General features: G+C 42.4%; 2 protein-coding genes across 2 annotated transcripts in view; one reads left to right on the top strand and one right to left on the bottom strand.

The window, feature by feature from the left end:
• The window catches only part of ATP1B1 (ATPase Na+/K+ transporting subunit beta 1), a 34,555-nt gene extending 19,847 nt beyond the window's left edge, over window positions 1-14,708 (top strand). Inside the window, exons 3-6 of the mRNA XM_082244479.1 lie at window positions 1,928-2,083; window positions 8,115-8,296; window positions 8,393-8,473; window positions 13,333-14,708. Of these exons, the coding sequence (XP_082100605.1) occupies window positions 1,928-2,083; window positions 8,115-8,296; window positions 8,393-8,473; window positions 13,333-13,593 (680 nt within the window). The 3' untranslated portion in view covers window positions 13,594-14,708. The remainder of the gene's footprint in view (window positions 1-1,927; window positions 2,084-8,114; window positions 8,297-8,392; window positions 8,474-13,332) is intronic.
• NME7 (NME/NM23 family member 7) overlaps window positions 14,348-21,491 on the bottom strand; it is a 297,536-nt gene continuing 290,392 nt past the window's right edge. The window contains exon 12 of the mRNA XM_082244475.1: window positions 14,348-14,773. Within this exon, the coding sequence (XP_082100601.1) occupies window positions 14,741-14,773 (33 nt within the window). The 3' untranslated portion in view covers window positions 14,348-14,740. The remainder of the gene's footprint in view (window positions 14,774-21,491) is intronic.

Here is a 21,491-nt window from a genome sequence, read left to right as displayed (position 1 = left end):
TGTGCTACTAAAAGCTGGGATTTAGCTGCCATAGCTGCCAGAATATGATAGCCACCAGTGGAGAATCCTCCATCCATGCTATTAGCATGGGTGAGGGAATCCCAGGCTGAAAAAGGGAAAATCAAGCTGTGTATTGCTACTTATAGGTTTATCCAGCAAAGATCCGTGGTAATGTGCAGTAACAGCCAGTAAGACTTTAGTTTACTGAGCACAGATTCAGAGACTAAAGCCCCGTACACATCAACGATTATCGGCCGACCGATCGTCTGTCTTTTGTCCAGAGTGGTGTTTGTTGGTTGGAATGTGCCTAGACTGCACACGAATTTTCTCGCCCAACAAAATTCTACTTCAGAAGTGATGTCATGTGTTGGTTTGCTTTCTTTGTGTTCTTTCTTCACTGAGCATGCCCAGACTTGCTCATCAGATTTTTCCCTGTCGAAATCTGTACTGACTGCACGAAAATCGGCCGTTGTGTTGATGGCTAACAAAAATTTTATAGCCTGCACACCAGATTTTTTTCGGCCGAAAAGTCGGAGTTGGTTGTCGGAAGCATCATATTAAGAAGCCGAAAATCGGCCGATCGGTCGCCGGACGAAAATTCCCTGCCAGTTTTCGACGTGTGTGTACGGGGCTTTACACTGGTTGATATGGGCTACTGCACTTTGCTTCCCGCTCTTTGCCTTGCTGAATACACCAGATCTAGGTCTGTGCACATTTGGGCAATGTCATAGAAGATGGTTCTACCTGCTACTACAAGCTGTCTTCAGCTCCTGCCGTGGCAGTAGATTTCCTTGTGGCATTGGCTGAACCTAACCCGGAAGACTGGGTGGTGTCTATGATTATGCAGATATGGCACTTGCAGAAACTTTTTTTGCAGGAATGTGATTGGAATCCTTACTAATAGCCATGTTTAACTGATTTACGTTGGAGACGGAGCAGATAAAATAAGCAGAAGACTGCTTGATACTGCTACCTTTTTTTTTTTTTTTTTTTTTTTTTTTTTAGCTATTCTGTGTGAGCCTTGGTGAGTAGACAGAATAAACCATAGAAAACCCTTTTTTTTTCTTTTTTTTGATTAGTCAGATTGAGAAGAGTTTTCCAACATTCCCTTTTGACAGAAGCCGATCATTTGATTGACTTTGGTTGAGTGGAAATGGCCATACGCTGAACCAGCTGAATTTCGATCTGTGGTCAACTTAAAGCGGTTGTAAACCCTTCCATATACCCAGTGAAGTCACTGGCCTTAGGTGATGCACAGAGATTAAACAAATCCTCCTACTTAAGTTGTACCTGTTTATCCTACTGTATTCTCTTCTCTACAGCTGTTAAAAGTTCACAATTTATACAGCTTGTCTAGGTGTACAGAAAAAGGGGGCAGAGAGCTGACGTTACATTCTGGAGAGCTCTGAGAGCACAAGAACAGAGCTGAGGCTGGCAATCTGCTGGAGATCCATTTGGTGTCAGGAAAACCTGTCAGAAGTGATTTATGCTGATAGCAGAGGAACAAAGCAGCAGAGAGAAATGACACTTAGTGCTCTTTATTGAGATACATACACACTATAGAGGGATATACTATGTTCATATTTCATGTCTGAGGTTTACCAGCACTTTAAGGAGTATTTCATCACACAAAATCTTCTGGCGTAGATCATTTTTGTTTTTCAGGAGTATAAGCTAGTTCTAATGGTGCAGGTGCTCTTGAACAAAGCTAAACTTCAGACAGGCATTGAAATACACAGATGGGATACATCTTTCATCCCCCTCATCCTTATTATCCTGTGATTTCAAGTGATCCACCATATTAATGACTATTAGGTGTGAAATGTGTCAGGCCAGAACTCTGCTTGTTTGCTTTGTTCCAAAGATCTTTGAATTGTTTCAGGATTCCAACTTTTATTCACTTCAATGTATTTCTTTTTTATTCTAGGACTCACACAGGTGCCCAGAGCTTTAAAAACAGAAATCTCCTTCTCATTAAGTGACCCAAATTCGTATGAAGAATATGTGAATAGTATATCTAAGTTTTTGGATAAATACAACAGCAGCAAGCAGTTAGACCCAGAGATTTTTCAAGACTGCTCTGGTGAGTATGAAAACCGCATTTGTAGGCATTTTTGTTAGTTGACAGGGATTAAACGGGATTCTTGCCACTGCAAAATTTTATAGGTTTGCTAGTTTATGCACAGTAAATTACTGGTGCGTTGAGCTGTGTAAACCAGTGGTGGTCAACGTATTGTAGGTTTCCTCAGGTGTGGACCCTGACATCATCAAGGGCCGCACAGAATGTTCTGTAAATGCAATGCTACAAGAAGCCGTCAGACTGCAAACAGGCAACAGGAGATGGTCAGAGACTACGGGCATGCTACAAGACATGGCTAGAAACAGCAAGCATGATAAAGGATGGTTGGAGACTCCGAACATGATGTAAGCGTTGGAGACAGATAAACATGCTTCAGGAGACAGTCAAAAACAGAAGACCTTATAGAAGAGACTGCCGGAGATCACCGTTATTGCTGCCTCTTAACAAATCAATGCTTCCACATTTGTACTCTTTAGGGCTCCCTTAAATTTCCTTTGGCTTATTTGATGTTTTCTTAAGCAAAGCTTTTTCTAAATGATCGGAGGGGGAAAAAAAGCATAAAATGACTGTGCAGAAAAAATAAGCTATTGTAAAAGAGAAATAAAAAATGTAATTACTGAATTGCTAGAAGCCAGTCTAAAGAATATTTTGCCTTTTTTCTGTAAGCATAAAAACCCAGACTGTCTTTTATCTTCACCTCAAGGGGCACAGATTGGGATGCAAACTGGCAGATGCTACAAAGGCATCTAAAAGTTTCTGTAATGGGGTCTATATTTTATGTTTGTTGTTGTATTTATCAATCCATTAGAGCAGGGGTCTCCAAACCTTCTCAAACAAAAGGCCGGTTTACTGCCCTTCAGACTTTGGAGTAGTCAGTGGAAATAGAAAATGCCCCAGCATCAGTGGGAGTAAAAAAATGACAGCGTGAGTGGGAGGAATGGGGCCCCATCATTGGTATTAGTGGGAGAAATAGTGCCCCATCACTGGTATTAGTGGGAGAAATAGTGCCCCATCATTGGTATTAGTGGGAGAAATAGTGCCCCATCATTGGTATTAGTGGGAGAAATAGTGCCCCGTCACTGGTATTAGTGGGAGAAATAGTGCCCCATCATTGGTATTAGTGGGAGAAATAGTGTCCCATCATTGGTATTAGTGGGAGAAATAGTGCCCCGTCACTGGTATTAGTGGGAGAAATAGTGCCCCATCATTGGTATTAGTGGGAGAAATAGTGCCCCATCATTGGTATTAGTGGGAGAAATAGTGCCCCATCACTGGTATTAGTGGGAGGAGTAGTGCCTAATTGTTTTTATCTGTGTCAGGAATTATGCCCTATTGCTGGTATCAGTGAGAGGAAAAGTCCCCCATTGCTGGGTGTCAGTGAGAGGAAAAGTGTCCCATCACTGGTGTCAGTAGAAGGAAAAATGCCCCATTGTTGGTATCATTGAGAGGAATGGTTCCCTTTATAGATTTCAGTGGGAGGAATCGATAAAGGCAAGTAAAGGGCCGCATTCGGCACACAGCAGCAGTTTGGAGACCAGTGCACCAGAGTATCAATTTCAGGGCTACAACCTTCTGTTTGCAAATTTTACATACATTTAACTGTTTAATTGTCTGTGTCCCTGCTACTGAGATTCACTCTCTGTTTTTGCCCTAGTGACCATGGCCACCTGGGCTGAAAGTGAGGCAAATCCAAATTTTGAGTGTAATAGGAAGGGAGGGAAATGTCTTTGGTGACAACTGCCTGATAGGATTTCCCTTACTTCATTTTGTGTCTGAGGGACAGGAGGTGATAGGAAATGTACCCAATGGGATACAGACGGGGAAAAAACTGGCAGGAGTACCAACGCGTCTCTCCCCTATCCAAAACAGAAAAGAAAAAGTTTTGGCTTTAGAAATATTTTAAAAGGGGTGTTTTTAAAATTTTTCAGACAAGTTGGGCACATTTTAAATACATTAAAAATGCAAAGAATTTTTTTTTTTAAGCTAGAATAGTTGAAATTGTGTAAAAGTCTGCTGTTAGTGAAGTGTAGCTGTGAAGGAGCAGTTTGGAAATATTACAAATGGGGAAATTCCCATACCTAATCTGCCTTTAAAAGAAAGTGTACAATTGACTAAACACAGAAACCTGTGTTCACTTGTTACCTTACATTTATTAAAATCGAAAGTAGGATTTAACATGCACCCTTTAATACCTAAGGAGGAAGTGCATGCCTGATCTGCTGGTTGGTGACCAGGTATAAAACATTTCATATTACACTAATATATATGTACGCAAAATACTAGCGCCAACTTAACATAAAGTTCACATTGAGTTTAATGTTTCTTCTGATATTGCTATAGGTTTGTGAAGGCTAATACTTTCCCCCATCCTCCATTCTGTCTATCTAGGAGGAAGCGGAGGCTCAGGCTAAGGAAAATCTATATACCTTCCTGTCCATCTCTGAGGAAGGGACTAAGGGCTTCTGAAAGGCTAAATTCCCTTTTATCTTATTTATCTATAAAGAAAGGGCTTAGGCTGAGGAAGACTCGTATATCCTCTATCCTGAATGTATAGGAGGAAGGGACTCGGACTGAAGAAGACTTCTATATCCCCTCGTCCTCTATCCTGAATGTTTAGGAGGCAGGGACTCAGACTGAGGAAGACTCGTATAGCCCCTTTCCTCTATACTGACTATTTAAGAAGAAGAGACTCAGACTGAAGAAGACTTCTATATCCCCTTGTCCTCTATCCTGAATGTTTAGGAGGCAGGGACTCAGACTGAGGAAGACTCGTATAGACCCTTTCCTCTATACTGACTATTTAAGAAGAAGAGACTCAGACTGAAGAAGACTTGTATATCCCTGTCCTCTATCCTGAATGTTTAGGAGGAAGGGACTTGGTCTGAGGAAGACTCCTCTATCTCCTGTCCTCTATCCTGAATGTTTAGGAGGCAGGGACTCAGACTGAGGAAGACTCATATAGCCCCTGTCCTCTATACTGACTATTTAAGAAGAAGAGACTCAGACTGAAGAAGACTTGTATATCCCCGTCCTCTATCCTGAATGTTTAGGAGGAAGGGACTTGGTCTGAGGAAGACTCCTCTATCTCCTGTCCTCTATCCTGAATGTTTAGGAGGCAGGGACTCAGACTGAGGAAGACTCATATAGCCCCTGTCCTCTATACTGACTATTTAAGAAGAAGAGACTCAGACTGAAGAAGACTTGTATATCCCCGTCCTCTATCCTGAATGTTTAGGAGGAAGGGACTTGGTCTGAGGAAGACTCCTCTATCTTCTGTCCTCTATCCTGAATGTTTAGGAGGAAAGGAGTTGTATCCATGAAGAAGGGGCTCAGGCTGTGTCCCCATTGGGAACTTTTTTCCTGGTTTTCCCAAACCTGTCTGATTTTTATCTTTTTTTATTCCCAATGGAGAGCTCCCACAGCTTTCTGTCCTGACGTGAGGTAGTCACTGGAACAGGAGGTGAGGGCAGATATCTCCCAACAGTAGCACGGATAGGAATAAACTCCTGACAGAGGTTCTAGCTTCTATCCAGTCTATCCAAAGCGTAAAATAATGTTTTGACTGTAATTTCTTGAGTGATTCCAATTGCTTATGTATATGGTTTGTAGAACAAAAGTCTAAAATAGCGCAACCTTTGGCTGGACAAATGTCAGAATGCAAAATGGAAGTTTATTTCCTTCACACTTACCTTAAAAAACGTCAGTTTAGTACATGGTTGTCAGCTAGATTATCTTCCAGGCTTTGGGGTCCCTATACCACTACAGTCTACAAGTGCGTGTGTAAGATGTCCGATTGTGTGAAAGAAAGATATGAATTGTTCACAATTTCTTTATTTGGTTTCATCTTATTTTATTATTTAAAAAAAGATCAGGAAAATTCAAACTAGAACAAAAAAGCATTTTCATATTAACATCTAAGGATTTGGGTATATTCCCAAATCCTTAACATACACGAGACAGACACTTAATTTCTAAATATATACTTATACTTATAAATATAAGGGCACCTAGGCATCCCATGATAGCCAGGAAGTTCCCAACATCTCAAATAAAATGTAATAAACAACTAACAAACTAGGCTTCGTGTCAAAAACTAGCCTAGAACATAACAAGAAAAAAAAAACTATGTTCCAACAAGTCCCACCATCTTTTTTTAAAAATTTCTTCAACTCAGGCATGGCACAAACTTTAGAAACCAAACTGCCTATGTCCAAATACTTGTTACTAGACCTGCTAAAATCACAATGGTCCATTTCTACATTTTATTCTATTTACTACATACTAAACTGGCAAAGTCTCCCCTTGCAGCAAGAAATATTTAGCAATTTCCAATGCCAAATATGTCCACTGTAGAACGAGATGGTATGTGCTCCTCCCACATGTTAGTATTGCCAGCAATCAATATTAGGTTATTCAATTGTAAAATATATCAGATCTATTTGTCTCCTTAAAATGGGATGCATGTCCATCTCGAACTGTATGAGATGAGGCCAACCTCAGGCATATATTATTCATCTTATCTGGTGTGACTTTTGGAGACTGCTTACTTTGCTTGCTAACTTACTACAACTTCCTCTCCCTAACATACCTGAAATTTGCCAGTTTGGTATTCCAGATGAAGAGCATTGGCCACAGTATACCAGAATATTTCTGAGGGAAGCATTATTTATGGCCAGGAAGGCTAATGCTATCAAATGGATGAATCCATTCCCCTAATTTATCACAGTGGAAATTGGTAATTAATGGAATCATACCATATGAGTAGGTTATGCATGGAAGAAGAAATTGCCCCTTAATTGTCAAGAAAATATGGGATTTATAATGTGAATCTGATCTTCCATTGAATTTGCAATTACTGGATCTGGTCCAAACACCATGACATTCAGAGCCCGTTCACACTGGGGCGACCTGTCAGGCGACCTGGTCGCCTGACAGGTCGCCGTAGGTCGCCTTCCATAGAGAAGCTGTGGACCCGTTCTAATAGGAGCGACACAAGTCGCTCCGACTTAGAAAAAAGGTCCGGAGCTTCTTTGGGGCGACCTGCATTGACTTCAATGATATGAAGTCCGTGCCGGCCGCTCCGAGGTCGCGGTGCGAGCAGCGCACCGCGACTTCACAGGTCGCCCCGGAAGTAGCGTCGCCCCAGTGTGAACGGGGTCTCATTGCCTTTTGTGTGTTTAATTTTAGGTATTTTCATAACACAAGTACATGTGTTTCATACTCATTAACCTGAGACTGACTTTTTTTTGTTAATCTTTTTACATTTTACATTGAATGCTTTCCTATACAACCTTGTATTTTGAAAGTAAGGCTCCTTTCACACACTGTGTCTGTCAAACGGACTCCGCTTTTCTCAGCGGGGGATCGCAATGCCACTGCTTCACTGAAATGCAATGCAGTGCTACTGGCCTGCCTGGGTTCCCCTCTACTGGACTACAAACCCCTCCTCAAACGGGGGGGAAATTGTGTCAGTCAGGAATAATAACACTAGTAGGGATTTCAGTTCAGCAGAGGCTCTGTGTTGTCTGCACAGTAAAGTTAGAAGCACCCTCGATTTTTGATGAGACCAACAGGTGTTTTCCTGTACTTGCATCGGTTTTAAAAGGATACAACATGGAACAATTTGTATGTATATTGTATTACAGAGAAGTATTGCATGTTATATATTTTTTTTATTTTACCCAGACATATGCTTCAAAGAGAATATATCATGAAAAAACATTGAGGCTGTCATTGCTGATATCTTTGCCAAAAAATACTAGTTGTGCTGACTTTACTCTGACATTCCTGATTGCTATGCTTGCTCCAGATCATTCAATACTGAAGCCAGTGGGTGCTAGCATTTTTAGGAAGACTGCAGTGGCAGCCATTATATTGCTTTCATGACATATTTACTGGAACGGGCCTAGTGAAAGTTAATGTGTGAGTTATTACTGCATATCCTTGCTCTTTGCACTAAGCTTAACACACAAACCCTACATGTCCATTAACTTAGTAGCTGGACAGCTTGCTAATCCTGCCCTCAATTTTCCAGGACCTGCAACCTACACAGACCGAGGACCAATTCCTGAAGATGGTAGCAAGAAATTATCATGCAGGTTTGATAGGAGTTGGCTTGGAAATTGTTCTGGTTTACAAGATCCAACCTTTGGCTTTAAGGAAGGCAGGCCTTGTGTAATTATCAAGATGAACAGAATCTTGGGATTTAAGCCAAAGGTAAGTACACCCTTTCCATTCCCATTTACCAGCTCCTTCCTTTTTTTTTTTTTTTTTTATGAAGCCTTAAAATTTAATGCATGCCTTTTTTTTCAGCCCCCACAAAATGGATCTTTTCCTGAAATCCCCGGAGCACCGTACAATCCATTTGTTATCCCTATTATTTGTGCAGGAAAGGTAAGATAATAATTCTGCAATATCTAATAGGTTTATCATGCAAAAATGCATAACCATGAAAACACAGAAAATTGTGTATTCCTTGAAGTTCCTGAAGGAGCGCAGTGTTTTTTTAGATTGCCAGATACATGATGGTGAACACCTTATAAAGCATCTAGTAGCATTAAAAAAGGGATCTGCCATGTTTTCAAAGGTGGCCGTTGCAGTGCTCTTAGGTTTCTATTCACTGCTTCAGTCACTGACACAGAACAATCATATCCATTATGAGGTATCCCGACAATGAATATGTACAGTATGTTTGTTTCAGTCCCACTGACTCAAGAAGTTGAGAAAGAAGGGAAAACAGCCCTGAAACATGCCCCTCAAACACGTTTGAAATGGCATATACCATATTTCTAGTTAAAAAAAAAATTGGGTGCAACCTGTACTGTTAAACTAGTTTAAGATAAATGGGGCTTGCTTGGTGACTTGGTTTGTTGGTCCTGTAAAGTAATGGCATAAACTGGCCTTCAAAGAGGCTGGTTGATGCTCACTTTGTACATCTGACAGTCTGCATACATATCTATACATGAGTGGTGCTGTCAAAAATGTTCAGAGCTACAGAAGACATTGTCATGAGTAAAGCCCCGTACACAAGTAGCGATTGTCGGCCGTAAATATTCGGCCGCCGAACGATCTGCCGATTGTCGGCCTGTTAGTATGATGCTTCCGACAGCGCATTTTCGGCCGAACATAATCTGTCCTGCAGGCATTAAAATTTTTGTACGCCGACAACAGAACGGCTGATTGTTCGCCAGTCAGTACAGAATTCGGCCGACAGACAGCAGATTAGCAAGACTGGGCATGCTCAGAAAAGAAAAAAGACAAGGAAAGTTAACCATCACATGACATCACTTCTGCAGTCGGCTGTTGTTGGCCGACAAAATTCGTGTGCAGTCTTTTGCACTTTTCAGCGGACAGGACAGCCCTGGACAAAAGACGGCCGATCGTTCGGCCGACGATCGGTACGTGTGTACAGGGCTTAAGAATACACAGAAGCCCACTGTTATGCTGAAAAATGTGCTGGCTCAGTGCATCTATAGAGTTAAACGAGGGCTGCTGTCATCTGGTGTCTATTTATTTTGGGGATCTTCCTTATCTTTCAGTTTCCACTTCATGTCAAGGGGAATAGCCATAACTATTTTCAGTTGTTTGGCCTGTTAGATGAGAGTTCCATAATATCTTCCTCTGTGGAAGTTTAACTATTCCTTACAGAATTACAACTGCACAAAATGCATTTTCTCTTTCGTTCATTGACAGACACAGCTCCTGTCAATCTTGACCATTGGGTTATGCTGCCTCCTACAGGAGTAGGACACTAGGCAGAAAAAACTTCTGGCTACACCCATTGACAGTCCCAAGGGGTAAAGTCTATCTCCCTGCTATAGTCACTCTACTTTTTTTTTTTTTTTCTGCCTAGTCAGGAGTAAATAGTTCCTTGCTGGGATCTTTGGTCCTGGCAACATTTTTTAGATAGAAAATGTTTTCCTCCTGGATTTTTTCTGTGAGATCTGCTATCAACTGCCAGACTGGGCGACAGGCTGGATAATCTAGATCTAGTGGTCACCCCAGACTGGCCAGTGAGCGCGCGCAGGCCTCAGCTCCGTACTAGGTTGGTCGCGACATAGCCCCATTGGACGGGGGCTGGCCTTACGAGTTAAACGTCTCACGAGGTCACATAAGACCTGGCCTTGGCCTGAGTCGCAGCATTCCTCCTGCCCGACAGCACCACCATTACCATGGAGAGGAGGATCTGTCTGGAGCGGTGCCATCTTGGTTCCTGGTATGGTGAGTAGCTGTCCCCCCTCTACCCCTGGAGGGTTTTAGGATAAAAGTGGGCCCCTCCTTTGAACGCGGGCCCCTGGGTTCCCCTCCTTCCCGCAGGCACCCCCCCTTGTCAAGTCCTTCATCCGCCCTCCCCCCCCCCTCCACATACGCTGGGGATGTATTGTTTGAGTGGTCTGGCCACCTTCCGGGGATGGGGGCAGGGCGCTAATGACAATTGGGGGGGGTGCGCCGGCGGCCAGACGATCAATTGTGCAGGAGGGTTGTACCTGGTGGGGGCTCCTGCTAGGGCCCCCCATCCTGCCTGGATCTGTCCTGAGGCCTGGTCCCCCCATTCTGGGTCCCTGTATGTCTCGTGGTGCTGCCATTTTGTTGTAGCCTGTCCTCTTCCATCAGGGGTCAGGTTCCTCCTTTCTCTGTCAAGGCGCACTCTACTAGGGCGCTTAGTGCCTCCTGGGCCTTCCGTCATCAAGCGTCAGTGATGCAGGCTTGCAAGGCAGCCACCTGGTCGTCGTTGCACACTTTTACAAAGTTTTATAAAGTGGATGTGTTGGCATCTGCGAATGCTTCTTTTGGCCGCAAGGTTTTGCAGGCTGTTGTTTAAGAGAACCTGATCCTCTTTGAGGGTGTATTGTTTTCTTTAGGTGGGCTCCAGTTGTTTTGGTTGAGCCCTTGTTGACTGGTTGGCCAATGTTTAGCCTTGGGAATTTTTTGCTGTTTCCCACCCCTCATGTTCAACACTGCTTTGGACGTCCCAATGGTCAAGAATGACAGGCGGTGTTTCTGTCAATGAATGAAAGAGAAAATGGGATTTTTGACTTACCGTAAAATCCATTTCTCTGATGATGTTCATTGACGGACGCAGCACCCACCCCTCTGTGGAGTTATATTTCTCCTGACTGCTTGTAACAAAACTATAGAGTGACTATAGCAGAGAGAGGGAGTATACCCCCTGGGACTGCCCATGGGTGTAGCCAGAAGTTTTTTTTTCTGCCTAGTGTCCTACTCCTCCTGTATGGGGCAGCTGTAGATTTTGTTGAGTCTGTCCTAGATCTAATACACTTCTTCCTCGATTTAATAATTAATATACCAAAAATGTATGACAAATGTTGTGACCTATATTTAATTATGTCTTCTGCTGCCCACAAAACTGACAGTTTTGGAAGCTTTCCATCAAGAAAATGATTGCAAGGAAACAAATAGACCATGGCAAGCCGCCACGAGCTACTTTAGTCAATTCCCCGTTTTGATTGACCAATCGAAATTGAGGTAGAAATAGAGTAAAACCTACTCCAACCCCATTTAAAAGGCAGTTTTGAACCATTTTCCGCACCATTTTACTGTGCACTGGGCAATTTCTTGCAATCATATTTTTTTTTAGATTGAAAGCAGATTGAATTCTTCCAAATGTTTCAGCATTGGGTATTCCAAGCAGAACAACTAAGCATTCTGATACTTTAGTTTTTTCCAGGATGGGTAAAGCCCAACCTGCTTCAAAGAGTTTTTGGTGACTGCTTACCTGACAGTAATTTTATATGGATTCTACCTGTTAAGCTATAGTCAGATGTGTTTAAGAATTAATGTGCAAAACAAATGGAAGGAAATATATTTAAAGTGGAACTTTAGTCCGAAATTGGAATCCTGCTAGATCACTTCAGGTTGGCCCATTTTGCAGGTAAAATCAAGTAGAACACTGTCTCACCCTGCTTTGCACATGCTCAGTTGCTCTCCCATTTCAGGCACTGCTGAGTTTGTAGAGGCCGATCTGCTGACAGCCTTTAGGCGGAATTAAACCCTCCTATCCATTACACCCAAGGAAGCTGCTTCTGTTTAAACGGCAACTGCCATGGTGCTACACATGTGATCAGTTATGACACCAGCCATTTGATGGTGTGAGAGTTTGGTTGAGGAATCAAACAAATGTGACAGTCAGCAATCCTAGCATTCCAGGAATGGAACTGTTTTTTGAAACCGTTAAACCAATGGATTTAGTTCCACTTTATGATTTACTGCTGTTTTTTGGGGGGGGGGGGGGGGGGGCTCTGAGCTTCAGCAAAATGGCAGCCTCCAGCAAGAAGCCAGTTGTTATGGTTAAAGTTCCACTTTAAGTTCTGTGTAGGATATTTTGAAGTGTGCTGGAAGAATATGTTCTTTACAAGCGGTAAATGAGCTTTAAAGCCAGCTCTTAAGGCATCATACACACTATAAGCACATCAGGCGAGAATTTTCATCCAAAGAACTTTTGTATGATTTTCATATAGTGTATTACACAACTTTCGACAGCCGATTTCGACTTTTCGTACAAAAATTCCCGAAGGGACAAACTCCAAATTTTTCTTGTATGGGAACAGAACGAACAATTTTTCTTTAATGTGTACCGTTTTTTCGTATGATTCCCATACAAGAAAAATTAAAAAAAGAGACTGTGCATGATCAGAAACAATAAACAAAACAAAAAAAAAAAAGCCTATTTTCGCGCAAATTTTCTTTTATTGCTGTGGAACAAATTTTCTTATAGCGTGTACTCCACTTTACTGACTGCAGGCACCACTGAGCAACTTAGCCTCAAAGTTCACAGAAGCACTGAAGGTGTTCTCCCAGCAGCTATTCAGCAGTTTTGCTAATCTGTAATGCAAACACAGAGCAGGTATTCTGGAAAGGGGTAGCTGAGCTGCTAAAAACCAACTTAAAGCAGCACTAAAGTCACAATACTTACACCTCTACAATGGTCCAATGTTCACAAGGAGTCTCTCGCCAGCATCTTACCCCAGACTTCTTCTAGATGCCAATCAAAATCAAAGCCTAAACATTTTTTACCTTAATGCAAGGAATGCATTAAGGTATAATAATTTTAGGCTTTAAAACCACTTTAATGTACACAGCATGACCACGGATTAACGTTGAGGCAACCCCAAGTTTATCTCGACTAATAAGGAAAATCAGGAGATGGCATGAAAGATTAGCGTATAACTTCAGCTGATGATGACTTTGGAACTACTGGTTTATCTAATTTTAATCAAATTTTTGTATTCCAGAAAGAGGACGATCAACCTAAGATTCTAGATGTGGAATACTTTGGAATGGCCGGAATTGCTGGATTCCCACTGAACTACTATCCTTACTATGGAAAGCGGATACAACCCTCCTATCTCCAGCCCCTTATTGCTGTTCAATTTAATGTCACCATGGGCACTGAAGTCCGCATTGAGTGCAAGGCGTTTGGCGAAAACATAGACTATAGTGATAAAGACCGCTTTCAGGGACGTTTCGATGTCAAGTTTGACATAAAGAGCTGATTATAGGCACAGCTTGGGTAATACCATAATCTAAATTCAATTTAACAAAAAAAAAAAACAAAAAAAACTTTTAGTCTTGAACAAACAGTCATGTATGGGACCTACACTAAATATATATGCTTTACACTAGCTTTCTGCATTTACTAGGGTTAGAATGTAAAATCAAGGTGTAGCAATAGCAGCGAGTATTTATTATACTGTAAATTTAGAAAAACGAATAAATGACTTGAACCTTGGGACATGCCCATTTTGCTGTAAATTATAATTCCATAATCGAAATGTAGTAAGCAGTGTTTCTGGCCCCAATATATATTGCTACATTGTGTATTTTATTTTTTTAGTGTACTTGTACAGTAGCATATGTGCAGACTCTACAGTATCCGCCAAGCCATGTTTCTGTTGTATGATCTTCCTTTATGTGATCAAACCTGCAGTCCAAGGTGTAAATACTCTATCATGGGAATAAAACTGGCATGGTATTTTTGTTTTTGTAAAAGAGATGGCCAACCAATAAGAATATTTAATAGCACTCCATGAAGTCATGTCAGTGTGGCTTTGATTTTATTTAGATGGGGGAGGGGGGTTCTTTCCTATTTTCTGTTTAGCTTCACTTACATTTACGAGGTGATGGTTTGTGCTGTGCTTTGTATTTAATGCATTTTTTTTTAATTCAATCCTTCCCTCATTTCTTATTTTATGAAGGTGTGTTGAGGCCTGGGTCAGACTGTCACTTTTTTGCAAGGAATAGGGCTAATTGTTTTGAGTTATATATGTTTTTTTTTTTCGTTTTTTTTTTTTTTTTCATTTTTTTCAGGAAGCATCAAAGTTTGGTGCTGTGTCTTTACAAATGTTTTAACCATTTTCATGGTGGAAGAATTTTATATTTATGCAGTTGTACAATTTTATTTTTCTTCAAGAGAAAAACTAATGTATGAAATAAACCAAAGTCACGTGTTGAAAAATAAATCTTTATTTAAAAAAAAAAAAATGCAATGCAGTATCCATAGGATGTATTATGTGTCTACTGTGTGCACATTGTTCAAACATCTGTAATATTTGCAAAGAGTACAGTGCTCTTTCAGTCAAAACATCAGACAATAAAATGAATAAATCAATTCTCTTGTCTTCATCACTTTTTTGGGGGGGTTTAGTTGTCTAGAATTTTGAAGAAATATTGTACCTGGGGAAAAAGAGAAGGAGAATTATTGCACATGGAAATCTGTGGTCTTGAAGCCTTGCATCATTTAACTCCCTATGCAAATGAAAATGATATCCATCATAAGGAATACTTTTTGAGCTGAAGGGTTGCTGCTGATAGCACTAAGCAGTCAAGCGTTGCTTTTCATTTTAATAACCTGTGCTGGGAAATAAGATACTTAAAATGATGAGATAAAATGTTAACCGTACTGCTGGAACACATAAATTAAGAGCATGCGAAGGAACTAGAGCCTTTCCTGGCAAAAATACTCTTATGAGTTCCTTATAAATTCATAAAGCTATGAATCTGGTGATCTCTGCTAAATAGAGGGATCCAAAATCAGAATGGGTCATTTTTTTTCCCTCAGTGAAGATTATGTGAGCAGCACCAGGCCGAGTCTGGACCATCATTCTCCAGTTAGGCTTTATGTTTTTTTTTTTTTTTTTTTTTTTTTTTAGATTATAACAGTAGCTTTACATTAACACTGTTTAACCACTTTAATACAGGGCACTTCCCTCCCTTCCCGCCCAGGCCAATTTTCCCCTTTTAGCGCTGTTGCATTTTGAATGACAATTGCGCGGTCATGCAACACTGTACCTACACCAAATTTATGTCATTTTCCCCCCACAAATAGAGCTTTCTTTTGGTGGTATTTGATCATCTGTGGGTTTTTTCCTTTTTGCTAAACAAATAAAAAAAGACCGAAAAGTTTGAAAAAAAAAAAAAAGTTTTTTTGTTTATGTTATACAATTTTGTAAATAAATAAGTTTTTTCCTGCACTGATGAGACTGCACTGATGAGACTGCACTGATGGGGTGGCACTGATAGGCGGCACTGATATGTGGCACTGATAAGCGGCACTGCTGGGCACTGATAGGCGGCATTGATGGACACTGATAGGTGGCACTGACGGGCACTGATAGGTGGCACTGACGGGCACTGATAGGTGGCACTGACTGGCACTAATGGGCACTGATAGGCGGCACTGGTGGGCACTGATGGGCAGCACTGATCAGCACTAATGGGCACTGATAGGCGGCACCGGTGGGCAATAATGGGCACTGGTGGGCGATACTAAAGGATGGCAATGATGGGCACTTGTGGGCAGCACTGATGGGGAGGATAATGGGGGGCTCCCTGAGCCCTGATTGCCATCCCTGGTGGCCATAGTGGGCATCCCTGGGGTCATAGTGGGCATCCCTGGTGGATCTAGTGGCATCCCCCCCCCCCTGAGGGTCTGCACTGGTAATCAATGATCTGATTACCAGTGCCGACCCCCCCCCCCCCCCCTGTCAGGGGAGCCGCCGATCGGCGCTCCTTTACTCGTGCCTGTCAGGCACGAACTAAGGAAAGCCGATCAACGGCTGTTCCTGTTTTACTATGTGACCAGCCGTGATTGGACACGGCTGATCACATGGTAAAGAGCCTCCGTCAGAGGCTCTTTACCGAGATCAGAGATGCAGGGTGTCAGACTGACACCTCGCATCACCGATCGCCGCTCTGCGCGCCCCCTGGGGGCGCCCAGAGCTGTGTTATCATGCCGCCGTCATATGACGTCCGGTCAGGATAACACAACCACATTCCCGCCGTCATTCTGTTATAGGGCGGGCGGGAAGTGGTTAAAGACTTGGTCAGACTGGCACAAAGATAACACTGTTAAAGACCTGGTCAGACTGGCACAGAGAAATTACTCAGTTGGCAGCTTTTTAAATTCCAAAAAACAGAAGTTAGCAGAAACTGTAAACATGCAAACATGCATTCCTGTAACATGAATGAAATGCAGGGACTGCCACTGCTGACATGAAACAAGTACACAGATTTAGGAGATCTGATTTTATTATTATGGGTCAGTGATTCAGTTTTGCAGCAAAAGGTCAGGATGACAGGCAACTAAACTCTTCAAGAAGATCAGCAGTGGCACATTGTATTTTACAAGTCAATAATTGTGTTAAGCACACTTGCCTCACCTGAACATGCATGCAAGACCTAAACTATTACAGCTGTGCTCATAAGTTTACATACCCTGGCAGAATTTATGATTTCTTGGCCATTTTTCTGAGACTACGAATAATAACACAAAAACTTTTCTTTCACTCATGGTTAGTGTTTGGCTGAAGCCATTTTATTATCAATCAACTGTGTTTACTCTTTTTAAATCATGACAACAGAAACTACTGAAAATGTCCCTGATCAAAAGTTTACATACCCTGGTGATTTTGGCCTGATAACATGCACACAAGTTGACAAAAAGGGGTTTAAATGGCTATTAAAGGTTACCATCCTCATCTGTGATCTGTTTGCTTGTAATTAGTGTGTGTGTGTATAAAAGGTCAATGAGTTTCTGGACTCCTGACAGACCCTTGCATCTTTCATCCAGTGCTGCACTGAGGTTTCTGGATTCTGAGTCATGGGGAAAGCAAAAGAATTGTCAAAGGATCTGCGGAAAAAGGTAGTTGAACTGTATAAAACAGGTAAGGGATATAAAAAGATATCCAAGGAATTGAGAATGCCTATCAGCAGTGTTCAAACTCTAATCAAGAAGTGGAATATGGGAGGTTCTGTCGAAACCAAACCACGGTCAAGTAGACCAACTAAAATTTCAGCCACAACTGCCAGGAAACTTGAGATGCAAAGAAAAACCCACAAATAACTTCAGGTGAAATACAGGACTCTCTGAAAACATGTGGTGTGGCTGTTTCAAGATGCACAATAAGAAGGCACTTGAAGAACTATGGGCTGCATGGTCGAGTCACCAGATGAAAGCCATTACTACATGCATGGTCGAGTCGCCAGAAGAAAGCCATTACTACACAAATGCCACAAAGTATCCCGCTTACAATACTCCAAACAGCACAAAGACAAGCCTCAAACCTGGCACAAAGTCATTTGGAGTGATGAGACCACAATTGAGATTTGTGGCCACAACCATAAACGCTACATTTTGGAGAGGAGTCAACAAGGCCTATGATGAAAGGTACGCCATTCCTACTGTGAAACACGAAGGTAGATCGCTGATGTTTTGGGGATGTGTGAGCTACAAAGGCACAGGAAATTTGGTCAGAATTGATGGCAAGATGAATGCAGTATGTTATCAAAAAATACTGGAGGAAAATTTGCATTCATCAGCCCGGAAGCTGCGCATGGGACGTACCTGGACATTCCAACATGACAATTATCCTAAACACAATTCCAAGTCGACCTATCATTGGCTACAGCAGAATAAAGTGAAGGTTCTGGAGTGGCCATCTCAGTCTCCTGACCTCAATATCATTAAGCCACTCTGGGGAGATCCCAAATGTGTAGTTCATGTAAGACAGCCCAAGAATTTACAACAACTGGAGGCTTTTTGCCGGGAAGAATGGGCAGCTTTACCATCTGAGAAGATAAAGAGCCTCATCCACAAATACCACAAAAGACCTCAAGCTGTCATTGATGTTAAAGGGGGCAATACACGGTATCATTATGATTTAAAAAGAGTAAACGCAGTTGATTGATAATAAATGGCTTCCGCTAAACACTAACCATGAGTGAAAGAAAAGTTTTTGTGTTATTTATATTCTCTGAAAAGTGGCCAAGAAATCATAAATTCTGCCAGGGTATGTAAACTTATGAGCACAAATGTATATACGCAACATGTAGCATCTATGAAACTAGACCGGCTTCTGTTGAACAATCCAGCTAGAAAAACAGCAATGGCTGCATCGCTGATCTGCAAGGTCCCTGCAGTCAGAATACAGTAGCACAGTGGAGAAGATCAACGAAGATTGTTTGTGTGGATGTGGAGATCTGTCAATTTTATTCTTTTCAACCCGCTGCGTTGAATGGAAAAAAAAACTCCCCATGCATACCCAGTTTTATATCACAGAGTCATCTGTTCCCTCTATTAACAATCCATTGTTCAAAATGAGGTTGAAGGATTGTAAGAGGTGCATGAAAGTCAGCCAGCCCCCAGTTTGATGTACTCACCTTCCAGTCTGTCACCAACCAAATAAGACCTGTCTCTTGGTACAAAGAACAGGGGTTTAGTTGACACACATTTGCAAACGCATGTGAAAGCTGCAGAGCCACGTCACGGCACCCTGTTTAAATCTGCAGTCCTACACTCTTAATTTAGTGTCCTCACACTGGAGGCACATGGCCGCTAATGGGTGGATGGGGAACAGGTGAGAGGGAGACAGCCCAACCTCCCCCAACCTATCCCCATGCACGACTGGCTATTGTCTCAAAAAGTTCAAATAATTAGGTTAAAATATAACCATGGTGCAAACTGGAGAAGACCAGCTGAAAAGCATTACACCTCCATCCCCTTGGTGGATGCAGTATATGGATAGGAAGGGATTTTATATATGGGGCATGGCCTGTAAAGCACACTGCCTTTGAAATCCCTTATTTCCTTTGGGACTTTATATGAGACAAGCAGGTCATGCTATTGGTCTCCATCCCTGTATATGGAAAACACTAGGGTCAAATCAAAAACTGCATCCACCAAAAACGCACGAAAATCGCACGGTGGGACTTTAGATGAGGCACCAAGCTGTAAGCAAGGCGTCTCCATCCCTGGTTGCTTTAAACATATTGGACTAGGTGGGACTTTAGATGAGACCCAAGCTGGTGTTGCCCGGCGTCTCCATCCCTATAACAAAACACAAAATGAGGTTGAAGGATTGTAAGAGGTGCATGAAAGTCAGCCAGCCCCCAGTTTGATGTACTCACCTTCCAGTCTGTCACCAACCAAATAAGACCTGTCTCTTGGTACAAAGAACAGGGGTTTAGTTGACACACATTTGCAAACGCATGTGAAAGCTGCAGAGCCACGTCACGGCACCCTGTTTAAATCTGCAGTCCTACACTCTTAATTTAGTGTCCTCACACTGGAGGCACATGGCCGCTAATGGGTGGATGGGGAACAGGTGAGAGGGAGACAGCCCAACCTCCCCCAACCTATCCCCATGCACGACTGGCTATTGTCTCAAAAAGTTCAAATAATTAGGTTAAAATATAACCATGGTGCAAACTGGAGAAGACCAGCTGAAAAGCATTACACCTCCATCCCCTTGGTGGATGCAGTATATGGATAGGAAGGGATTGTACCAAGAGACAGGTCTTATTTGGTTGGTGACAGACTGGAAGGTGAGTACATCAAACTGGGGGCTGGCTGACTTTCATGCACCTCTTACAATCCTTCAACCTCATTTTGTGTTTTGTTATAGGGATGGAGACGCCGGGCAACACCAGCTTGGGTCTCATCTAAAGTCCCACCTAGTCCAATATGTTTAAAGCAACCAGGGATGGAGACGCCTTGCTTACAGCTTGGTGCCTCATCTAAAGTCCCACTGTGCGATTTTCGTGCGTTTTTGGTGGATGCAGTTTTTGATTTGACCCCAGTGTTTTCCATATACAGGGATGGAGACCAATAGCATGACCTGCTTGTCTCATATAAAGTCCCAAAGGAAATAAGGGATTTCAAAGGCAGTGTGCTTTACAGGCCATGCCCCATATATAAAATCCCTTCCTATCCATATACTGCATCCACCAAGGGGATGGAGGTGTAATGCTTTTCAGCTGGTCTTCTCCAGTTTGCACCATGGTTATATTTTAACCTAATTATTTGAACTTTTTGAGACAATAGCCAGTCGTGCATGGGGATAGGTTGGGGGAGGTTGGGCTGTCTCCCTCTCACCTGTTCCCCATCCACCCATTAGCGGCCATGTGCCTCCAGTGTGAGGACACTAAATTAAGAGTGTAGGACTGCAGATTTAAACAGGGTGCCGTGACGTGGCTCTGCAGCTTTCACATGCGTTTGCAAATGTGTGTCAACTAAACCCCTGTTCTTTGTACCAAGAGACAGGTCTTATTTGGTTGGTGACAGACTGGAAGGTGAGTACATCAAACTGGGGGCTGGCTGACTTTCATGCACCTCTTACAATCCTTCAACCTCATTTTGTGTTTTGTTATAGGGATGGAGACGCCGGGCAACACCAGCTTGGGTCTCATCTAAAGTCCCACCTAGTCCAATATGTTTAAAGCAACCAGGGATGGAGACGCCTTGCTTACAGCTTGGTGCCTCATCTAAAGTCCCACTGTGCGATTTTCGTGCGTTTTTGGTGGATGCAGTTTTTGATTTGACCCTAGTGTTTTCCATATACAGGGATGGAGACCAATAGCATGACCTGCTTGTCTCATATAAAGTCCCAAAGGAAATAAGGGATTTCAAAGGCAGTGTGCTTTACAGGCCATGCCCCATATATAAAATCCCTTCCTATCCATATACTGCATCCACCAAGGGGATGGAGGTGTAATGCTTTTCAGCTGGTCTTCTCCAGTTTGCACCATGGTTATATTTTAACCTAATTATTTGAACTTTTTGAGACAATAGCCAGTCGTGCATGGGGATAGGTTGGGGGAGGTTGGGCTGTCTCCCTCTCACCTGTTCCCCATCCACCCATTAGCGGCCATGTGCCTCCAGTGTGAGGACACTAAATTAAGAGTGTAGGACTGCAGATTTAAACAGGGTGCCGTGACGTGGCTCTGCAGCTTTCACATGCGTTTGCAAATGTGTGTCAACTAAACCCCTGTTCTTTGTACCAAGAGACAGGTCTTATTTGGTTGGTGACAGACTGGAAGGTGAGTACATCAAACTGGGGGCTGGCTGACTTTCATGCACCTCTTACAATCCTTCAACCTCATTTTGTGTTTTGTT

This window comes from Pelophylax lessonae, assembly GCF_965119305.1.
Source record: "Pelophylax lessonae genome assembly, chromosome: 2".
Taxonomy (NCBI): Eukaryota; Metazoa; Chordata; class Amphibia; order Anura; family Ranidae; genus Pelophylax; species Pelophylax lessonae.
The sequence above is the reverse complement of the archived record's forward strand: the minus strand, read 5'-3'. Positions and strand labels throughout refer to the sequence as shown.